General features: G+C 36.5%; 1 protein-coding gene across 1 annotated transcript; it reads right to left on the reverse strand.

Moving 5' to 3' along the window:
* Positions 1-886: 886 nt before the first annotated feature.
* LOC113539349 (uncharacterized) lies at positions 887-8,747 on the reverse strand. Its single transcript, XM_026935066.3, has 9 exons — positions 7,958-8,747; positions 7,041-7,087; positions 6,389-6,670; positions 5,933-6,217; positions 4,016-4,230; positions 3,296-3,421; positions 2,952-3,065; positions 2,718-2,816; positions 887-1,806 (listed from the first exon to the last, which is right to left on the reverse strand). The coding sequence occupies exons 2-9, from the start codon at positions 7,081-7,083 to the stop codon at positions 1,702-1,704; spliced, it is 1,269 nt and encodes a 422-aa protein (XP_026790867.3). The 5' UTR covers positions 7,084-7,087; positions 7,958-8,747; the 3' UTR covers positions 887-1,701.
* Positions 8,748-10,819: the final 2,072 nt, after the last annotated feature.

The raw sequence follows: 10,819 nt of genomic DNA on the forward strand, positions 1-10,819 counted from the left end.
CTCAGTACAGTCCACAAACATAATCCAACTATTTAAATACTAGGCTCATTATTTAAATGTGTACGATATTATTATTAAAATAATATCATGGACCTCCTGGCCAAACTTCATGGACCCCACTTTGAAAACCACTTGTTTAAAGCACAAAATTAATATGTAGCTCTTCTGTGTACATCTGTTTTAAAGGATTACTGGAAAAATACTGGTATTCTCTTGTATCTTTTGCTATCCCAACGGCTGTGTCAAAATATATTTTCCCTGTGTACACTAGATGGGTAAAAGTATCTGGACACCTGAACATCATATTCAAATGTGCTTTTTGAACATGAATTTTTAAACCCATTGGTATTACTATAGAGTTGGTTCCCTCTTTGCTGTTATAACAGAGGCAGTTCAAAACTTATAAGTGTTGCAGTCAATGGCATGTGCAAGGTGCTTTCAGTGGTCGTGCACTGTGAGCCTGTGTGGAGCTGGCGTGCTTTGAGAAATCGTCACCTCACAATATTAGCACTTACAGTTAACCAGGGCAGCTCTAGCAGACATTTGATGAAAATGATTGAATAGGTGGTAGCCTATGTCAGTGCCGTGTAGAAATTCACTGAGTTCTTCAGTACAGCCCGTTCTAGTGCCAGTGTTTGTGTACGGAAATTTCACAGCTGGATGTTTGATTTTATCCACCTGTTAGCAATGGGTATGACCAAAATAGCCAGACCCCTCCAAGTAGAAAAGGAGCTCACATAGAGTATACCTTATCATTTTCAACAGGGTAAGAGTACTAGGAGACACAAATCTTTCAGGGTAATAAATAAGAACATTTTACATGTAGAATACTACTACTACTACTACTACTAATAATAATAATAATAATAATAGTAAAGACTACACATTTTAATAGAACTTTGTTTTTAATACAATGTGTTATACATTTGCTATTATTTTATGCAACCTGTATTTCTAAGTACAACTGACTACATATTCAGTTGATGGCCTAAGTAACATTGTATAATTTATTTCTTCACACAGTCACATCATCAGGGTTAAAAAATTCTTCAATATCCCAAATTTATAACCAATCTTTTCTAAAGCTGAATTTGAACAGATTATGTAAAAATCAAGGTTAAAAAAACACAACTAAAAGGTAAGTAACGTTTCATAATTTATTTCTTTATTCTTACATTAGCAACATAAAGTTTTTTTTTAAATAATAATAAATTCACATCACTCTCTAAAATTATATGAATATAGTACACAAAGTAAAAAACACCTGCATACTAAGTATTAGGCCTGAGTAAAGTTCCATATTTCCCAGTGCACCTTATTCCACTGCTTAGGAAATGCTTTAGAAAACACCATTTAATGCACATAAAATACATCAATGCATAATTCAACCATACTGTGAGGTGTTTCATGTATCTGTTCATTAATCTGTTATAGCCCTTCATTTTTCCTCATTCCAATTATTGTATTTTAAGATTGAATTTAAGTCTCATTTTACCTGAATCACCCAATACTATTTCACTGTAAGTTATAACCAGTTCATTAAACCATGAACACATCCTATGTATCCAGAAATGATTACTTATTTGAATAAAAAGCAAATGACCTCCTTTCATAGTACAGACATATGCATCAGCGCCATTTAACTCTTGTGAACGATGCATCTTTTTTGTGTTTAAAATAATAGTCAAGAGGGAGGAAAAACTACAGGATGTTGGAGCTTGAGTCATTTTCCTTGTTGATTTTGAATTGGGCGGCGGTGTCTGAGGAGTCATCAGTATCAGAGTACGGGGCAGGATTCTGTGCCACCTAGTAGAGGAGATGAACAATATTAATGTGATGAGGGAAAGAGGATCAGATACTTCTAAACCTTCTACTCCATCACCATCATAGAAATCACCAGTGCATCATCAATGTCAAACACATAGACTACATAACAGTCTGTGGTTCATTACCCATCTGGAAGGGTATCTTCAACCATCCTTAATGCTCATATATGGTACAAAATGCCCCAAAAGAGACACGTATATAGGTTAATTAGGGTTTTTTGAAGCACAAAACTAAAATTCTATATAAGTCTGATGTAAAGGATTACTGGTAAAAAAAATACTGGTATTCTCTCTATACCCGTTGCTATCACAACAGCTGTGTCAAAAATACACTTTCCTTGTGTACACTGCATGCGGACACCTGAACACAACATCATTTTTTTAAACCCAGGGGCATTACTACGGAGTTGGTCCCCCCTTTGCTGCTGTAACAGAGGCAATTCAGAACTATGAAATGTTGCTGTTGCTGACATGCTTCAGCTTTTGCTGGTCATGTACTGCGAGTTTGTGTGACCTGCTTTGTCACTGAGCTATTCAGTACGACCCATTCTACTGTCACTGCTTGCATGTGGAAATTACAGGTTAGATGGCCAGACCCCTCCAATTAGAAAAGGAGACCATATATTTTAGACCTGTAGTGTATATTTTGTGCACTGTAAGATAGGGGAGTGAATCTATGGCAGAGGATTGCTTAAATAGTATTTCAATTACACTTGGTATTAAATCAGTTTCCCCAATTTAAACTGCATATTTATGGCGGATACATCATGTTTTAACCTTAACCCACAGGCTAACGATCAAACAATCTTCAACACAGGGTTCAGTGTTAAGTCATATTATGTTAGAGTAATAAAAGAAACATAAATGGAAATGAAGTAATGGAGGAGGTACCTCAGGCTCTGGAGGTGTGAGTAGTGGAGTCATGGGAGTTATTTCCCTTTTGACTGGCTCAGGGCCAGCAGGAGCATTGTACATCACTGGAGCAAAACCCTGCAAACACACACAGACACAAAAGAATAATGTACTTATTTTTAATCTGACCAGTGAGGACTGCAGAACAGAAGGACAGAATGCAGTGGGGGGCAGAATAAAATAAATATATCAGTGGATGAAGCAGAATCGTACAGCTGGAGCAGGTTGATTGCTGGGAGCACCACTCCACTGAGGAGGCTGAGCCGGAGGAAAGCTGGATGCAGGAGGATAAAGGGGATTCTGGTTGCTGTATTCAGGGTTAAATTCCTAAAAAAAAAAAAAAAAAAAAAAAAAAAAAAAAAGAAACAATATATAAATCCATTAATAAGTAATTTCCCACCAGTCGTATTTACATCATTTAAATATAAGTGAGCAAGGAAATAAATGGATATGATATAATAATTACAAATGTGCCATCAAATGTCCAGTTACAAAACTTCTTTGCTCACCATCCAAACAACCCTAACAGTGTGTGTGTATATGTGTGTGTGTCTTACCGGGTTAGGGGGCATAGCAGGTGATGTGGCAGGATGTCCGCTGTAGGGTGGTTGAGGAGGAAATGTAGGATTAGGCGGAGGATGAACAGTACTCTCACCTACAGCAGGGTAGCCAGGAGTATAGACCTGTAAATCAGTAGTTGTTAGTTGTTTCTTTAGGTAATGTGTAGTAATTTTCTATTTTTTCCTATCCAGCACCATTAGATAAGGGGTTTAGTATATGACATTCTTTTTATTTTTACTTAATTTTTACTTTATTTTTGCAAAAAAGGAAGCATAACCCTGCTAGCAGCTTTAAAAGCACAGTCTTAAAATCCAAAGTCCAGTAAGGTTTTGTCAAACAGACAAGACCAAAGGATGCTATTGATTTGTTTGTCTTTTCCAAATCAGAAGGAAATACAAAAACCCAAATTTGAAATAATCAAAAAAGAAAATGACACACTGGCTAAAGAGTATGAGAGAATGGACAAAGATCTGTCTCGAACTGGCTGTTTTGCTCCACATGTGAACGTGATTGCTTTGTTCACACACTGACCATACGAATGGCATTGTTGGGGTAAACGTGCCATGGTTCATTTCAAACCAGGGCTGGCTGGGCAACATAGGGCATGATCTCTGTGGCCATGAGGGTGCACGAAGGACACTTGTCAAGGGTTACCGATTTAACACTAACACCTATCCATAGTACAATATGTGCTGTGTTGTGTGCTGGTGTGTTACTGGTGGGGGGCCTGCAGGAGCTGCCGGATTGATGTAGGCTGGTGGAGGTCCAGGTGGATTAACTTGGTTGTCGAACTTCACAGTGGGTATGTTGGTGGTGGGTTGGCTGTTCTTTTTACAAATCTTCTTTCTACAGCAGCAGCAAACACAGGGTGGTATCCCGAGCAACAGCAGCAGAGCTGTCAGAGGACCTGCAGTAATCCCTTGATGATGATCTACAAAGAAACAGAGAGAGTGAGTGAGAGAGACAGAGACAGAGACACGGAAGTCCTCAAAAGATTAAAGAGGGGAATTAGATATGGAAGATGATGATCAGTTACATACAGACCATTAAATTTACTTGTCTAAAAAAATTCCATTCTTAATACCATGAATATTAGTGAGATCTTATGAAATTTTCTATTAATGTTAGAATAAAGACACTGTTTTACAATAATTTAAGACATCTTGCTATCTTACTGGCCCTGGCAGATATTTTATGTTTGGAGTCATCTAGCTGCTCTATTAATTAAGCCATTTCTTTCATTTTTCTTGTGAAGTGTTTTTCACATACCCACTGTCAGTAACTGGTAATTCTAAAACTCTTAGTCCCCCCAAGAAACAGAGAGCTAAATAAATGCTTTGTCTACACTATAATGCCAAAAGTGCACTTTGTGGCCAAAAGTTTGTGGACACCTGACCATCATACCCATGTGCTTGTTGAACATCCCATTCCAGACGTAGTCCCCCTTTGCTGTTATAATAAGCTCCACTCTTCTGGGAAGGCTTTCCACTAGATTTTGGATCGTGGCTGTGGGATTTGCCCATTCAGCCATAAGAGCATTAGTGAGTTCGGGCACTGGTGTCAGCCGAGAAGGCCTGGCAGAGAGTCAATGCTCCAATTCATCCCAAACGTGTTCAGTGGGGTTGAGGTCAGGGCTCTGCACATGCAATTCTAGTTCTTCCACTCTAACCTTGGCTTGGCAAACCAAGTCTTCAAGAATCTAGCTTTGTGCACAGAGCCATTGTCATGCTGGAACAGGTTTGGCCCTCTTAGTTCCAGTGAAATCTTAATGTTACAGCATACAAAGATGTTGTGGCTGCAGTTTGGGGAAGGCCCATAGGGTTGTGACGGTCAGGTGTCCATACTTTTGGCCATATACTGTATGTGTGTGCAGGAGTGGTGTTGTTAATTGTGGAATTAGCACCAATAATATATAAATGTACTCTGTCATTTTAGCGTATTTTGTGGCAGCAATCAAGAGCACATGACTCGTGAAGGAAGCACAATGATAAGCTATATTCAGGTGCAAAGCTTAACATGAAGATGAATGGCAGCGGCTTCACCCAGGAGGCTTTTCTTAAAATTCGTAAATAGGCCAAGCTCCTCACTGCTTCTCCTCCTTTCTTGATGAAAAGTAATTGTTATGGGAAAACAATATAATTTAAGTAAAAACTACTCATTAAAACTACATGTTGATTCAAAAACATCGCTATTAAATCCTTTAGAAACCAATCCCAGCCATAAGCCTTTTAAACCTTTGACTGACATTATAAGTGAAAACTGTAGAATTTTTCCATGTTCTCCCTGTGTGTGTGGGTTTCCTCTGTGTTCTCTGGTTTCCTCCCACCTCCTAAAACATGCTGGTAAGTGTGTTTACTGGTAGGTGATACTATTTACTGGGCTGATAGAGGAAACTGACAATCAAAAGCAGAAATGGTTTTGTAACATAAGGTTTTTTTATTTCACTTATGTCATCTTAATTTTTTCACATACTTTAATCAATTTGTTTTATTAATAATCTACAGAACTACTAATCAGGAAAACATACAGTAGTTCTTGCCAGATGTGCTCCTCCAATTAATTCTAAGAAGGATAACTTTAGATTTTATAGAAATATTTCTGGGAATACTCAAAAATTTCAGGTGGAAACTCACCAACCAATCTCATAGAGATGATCTTGACTTTGCGATTCAGACGATCTCTGAGTGTGTAGTTGCCCACATCTGACACATTGACATTGAGCACCTCAATGCTGTTGCTAGTCACCTGGATCCGTCCCATGTACTCAGGATGTAAGTTGCCCACAGGTGAGCCACGCTCCACCAGAGTGAGGTTGAAATCTTCGTTTGAAAAATGTAGTGTGGCATCATTCTTCGCAAGGCCACCGAGTGGAATTCTAAATGTTTCACCAGCCACACAATTCTGGGAACTCCTTTTAGCTTCAAAAGCAATTACCAGAGGTAGTATTAAATTCTCATTTAAATAGGAAGTTTGTGCAGAGGAAGCATTGTATATAAAAACAAGTTAAGAATGGACAAATATAAAACTAGGAGTTGAAAAAGAAAACTGGCATTAGCAGGGCATGTTAACAGAAGCCTAATATCACTTACTGGTAACCTTCAATAAATGAATGGACATCTTTCTGTTCCATAAGTTCAGCACGGTGTAGATGCCTTGATCATCAAATGTGAGAGAACGAATAACAAATTTCCTGTTACCATCTCTTCCTGTTACTGTTCCCCTTTTAGTTATGGAAAATCTAGACCAAAGGACATGGTGGTCTGTTTCATCCACAGAGGTAAACTGCAATTTCTCAGCTCCCATGGACAGCCTGATACTCAGCTGTTCGCTATACATCCGTTCTTCATGATATACCGTAGTAGCACAGGAGTCTAAGGAGAGAAAGACAGGAAAATTAAGAGCTCTAGGCCTACAAAATTTACTTTATGACTCCTACCACACCATATGCTAATACAATTATGATAACATAATTATACAGTTTTCTTTGCAGTCGCAGTCATTGGTATTTTCACGATAAAATCATTTACTTGGTTATTTGTAATACCCAGAAGTTGATGTAAACCTGTGACCTAAAATCAGCCATTTACACTGCTTAGCTTCAGTATAAAAACAGGAGAATGTGGTACTATTGTACTCTGAATGATCTTTGTAGAGGCATTGCAGTCCTTGTAGAGGCATGTTCTGGATGATTATTGAGAATGCACAGGAGTGAATTAAAATGAAAGAAAAAAAAAAACTTACACGTAATTTGAACAGCCAAGAGCAGGATCCAGAAACCTTGCATTTTTCTATTGGTAAAAGAATAAAATGTTCAAGTTGATGCTAGCAAGAACAATGCAAATGACTGCTACAGATATATGTGTGGAAATGGTCGTGGCATAGGCCTGTTTAACATTGTCTAGTGAGAGCACTCTAAGCTGGGAAGTTATGGAAGCTTAAAGCTGTTAAATTTCAAAGAGGGTCAGAAATACCTTATGGCAGAAACTCATTTTGATCATGTTACAAAGGAAACATGTAGAGCTCAATGTCGGGAATGCCTCCACCGCCAAGTCTTGTCCTTCATGTTACTAATTTGTATGACTGAAATACCCTTAAAATATGCATCAAACAGGGAGGAAGCTATTGAAGAAAACCTACTTATCTGATCTTTACATGACCTAATCAGTTCATCTACTGATTACTGTGATAATTCATATAAATCCTACAAACATTCAACCGCTTGTTCTTGAGATATCACACTAACAAGAATCTTGGACAGACGCACAGATGGACACACAGACGGACCGATGGCATGGCAAAATCATAAATAGCCAGAAAATGGGTCATAAGTTTCATCATTATGAAGTAACATTATGCAAACTATTGCAAACATGAACTGTATGTGTCATTTGAACTGTAGATCAAGGACATCTAAATGATCACTTAAAGAGATAGCTTTAACAACTACTGCATATCTGGGAAGCAGAAATGAAGACATACGGGGGAAGTTTAATTGAAACAGTCTGCAACTTTAAGAATTGTGCAGTCTAATAAGGTAATAAGGTAAAAAAAGAACGGTACAGAGAGCTCACTACCGAACTCACACTGCCTTCACACTGCCGGTCCTCTTATGAGACATAGATTACAAAGTAGTATTATTTATTTGAGTTTAGACTCACCTGAGGTTTAAATGGGGAATGTAGAGCCCCTGGGTAAGCCAACCTTCTAAACCTTTATCCTAAGTCCTAATAATAATAAAGCATCAGAAAAACAAGAGGAACCCTGTCGTGCAGAATTATACTTCCTTTCACTGAAAAACCTGTCAGACGAGATAACTGCATGGCATTTTAAAAAGATAAAACAAGACAGAGCATGCCAACTTTTGCAGCACACAGAAACGTGGGATTGGCCAATGGGTGAGGTCTCAGGGAGCTCCTACTCCACAAGTACTTGCTTTTCGGAGAATTAATGTCTGCATTTTTTTTTTTTGGAAAAAAATCACAAAATGAAAAGATGACAGTGAATGCATTTAATGTAAATTTGACATTAACCTCAGTCTGCTTCCATCTACAGTGTCTTTAATAGCATCGCTCATGCAGACTCCACAAGCACACACACTCACCTACCTGGCCACACCCAGTCCAGGATATGGTGTCATTTTTTTTTCTGAAGATATGTGACTAAATAATTCAATTCAGCTAGGAGGCGCTCTGAAAGAAGTGAGATGCACATATGAATTTCATAATACTGCAGTGTTTACTTCAGAATAACCGATACAACTCACTAGAGGCGTTTAGCCAAACTGTTAAATGGGAATTCTGTTGGAAGCAATAGGCAAAACCTTCTCTTTTGAGTATGCATGTGTAAGTGTTCAACCTGTGTATTGTGTTGAAATTATTATTGTGTGTATTAATTTAGTGCAGTGTGTTGTCTTCGTGATTGTGAATGTACGTGTGATGATACTGATGTCATGCCTTTAACAGCCAGCAAGAGTATCCGGTTACAATCAGGGTACGAGCTTAAGGAGGATAAAAGCTGTCAATTCACCATGTACACTATACCATCATGTCCTAAAGGCTATTTTACCATATATTATAAACAAATAAAAAAATAACCCTTAACATAAAAAAAACCTTAGTATTATAGTAGTGTTCTATCTGGTTTAAGAACTAATGAGAGGTTAATTTTTGAGGAGGCTACATGTGTAAGAGTGTACATTTATTTTTATAGTGTGATGTAAAAATAATTGAAGGAGGTAACTGATATCCCGTCATTTAAATAAATAAATATGAAAATGAATAAATAACAATTTACATGTACAGTAATAAGGATAATAATAGCCTAATAATAATAATAATAATAATAATAATAATAATAATAAATGTTAAGATGCATTACATTAGTGCCACACATCACACAGGAAAGTGGCATGATAAACCTGTTAAAGGGGTTAAAGGATAATTCTAACAAAAGAAACCAGTTGATACACTTACAAGAATACAGTGAATATGTTGCACAAATCTATTGTCTTAATAGCTTTTTTTGGTTTGTTTCTTTTGTTTTTGGAGAACACACTGAATTTGCAGAGTTATTTATACCAATAATATACCATACTCATGTTTTGTCTCTAGTCAATGCTAATGCTTTTTCAGATGAAAATAATAATTTCCCCAAATAATACTTCAAATAACTTTAAAACAATAATTAAAAAAAAAAAAACTCTTACATTCAAAAAAAAAAAACCTCTTACATTCTGCTTGTTTGACAGAGATCCAGTAGCTCGGTCATGCTGTATGTACATGAACAATAAATTAGGCTATATGTGCCAAAATCTTCGAGGGGCCTCAGACAACTGCCTGCATTGAACGTCTTTTATCCACGCCTCTGTAAATGGTACGGAATCATGTGTAATAAGATGAAAACGGTTACTTTTGAATTGCGTATATTCTAAGGTCATAAGAGAACTTATGAGCAACTCTCACTTACATCTCTCATATGAAGGTTGATAGTTGCTCTAAGAAAGAACAAGGAAAACATGCCACTATTGCGTTGTATTGTAAAGCTTCATATCAATGCATGTACTTGAGTTTTATAAGCTTTTCTGTCCCCAATTGTCACCTAAAATAGATATGTAAACATAATTGTTTAATATAAATAAACTATTCTGTAATATTTCATAAGCTAGAAACATTTCGTAATTATGTGGGCTAAACAATCAGAGTCATTAAATTATCAACAATTCTCTGATGCATACACAGCTTAATAGGAAACAACCTAAGATTCTACTTGCTGGTGTAACAGCAGTGAAAAATGATGATAGTACAGTGCTGGTTTCCCCCACATGAATTGCGTAATAGAAAGTGCTTATTTTATTTTCATGATATAGTCATGATGGAGCTCTCCATTGCACAAGGATAAGAACTGCCTTTAAAATTCATGAAAAGTAATGATAAAGAAACTAATGGTAAATCTACATATAAGAGATGCACACTATATACTGCACTGTAATATACACTAGGGTAGGATATTACACGTATGTTCTGTATGAATACATATGTGTTACTGAGGATGGGTGGGTTGAGGGGAAGCAAGTGGGGTGTAATTGTTTATTGTTCATATCTATGCTTGTTTTTTCTTTTCTTTTTCTTTTTTTTGTCTTTTTGCTTATTGCTGAAATCAAATAAATAATTGTTAAAAAAATTATCTGATATTAAAATAATAATAATAATAATAATAATAATCATAATAATAATCATAATAATAATAAAATAAAAACCCACAGCTACCTTTAAATGTTCAAAAAAAAGTTGTTAGTTTATCCAGGACTAGGTCAGTCTATAATTTCAAACTTGTGCTGCAACAACAAAGAACTATTACAGAATATTTATTATACAATAGGCCTACACAGTCAACAGTGACAAGTACCAATACAGACAGGCTTAACTGTTCAGTTTAACTAAATTGTATTCATTGAATTTCCATTTTTTATTATTATTATTTGCATTGTTTTGAAACTCACATTCTTATACTATTTAGAGTGT

The sequence above is a fragment of the Pangasianodon hypophthalmus genome, chromosome 3, assembly GCF_027358585.1.
Source record: "Pangasianodon hypophthalmus isolate fPanHyp1 chromosome 3, fPanHyp1.pri, whole genome shotgun sequence".
Classification (NCBI taxonomy): Eukaryota; Metazoa; Chordata; class Actinopteri; order Siluriformes; family Pangasiidae; genus Pangasianodon; species Pangasianodon hypophthalmus.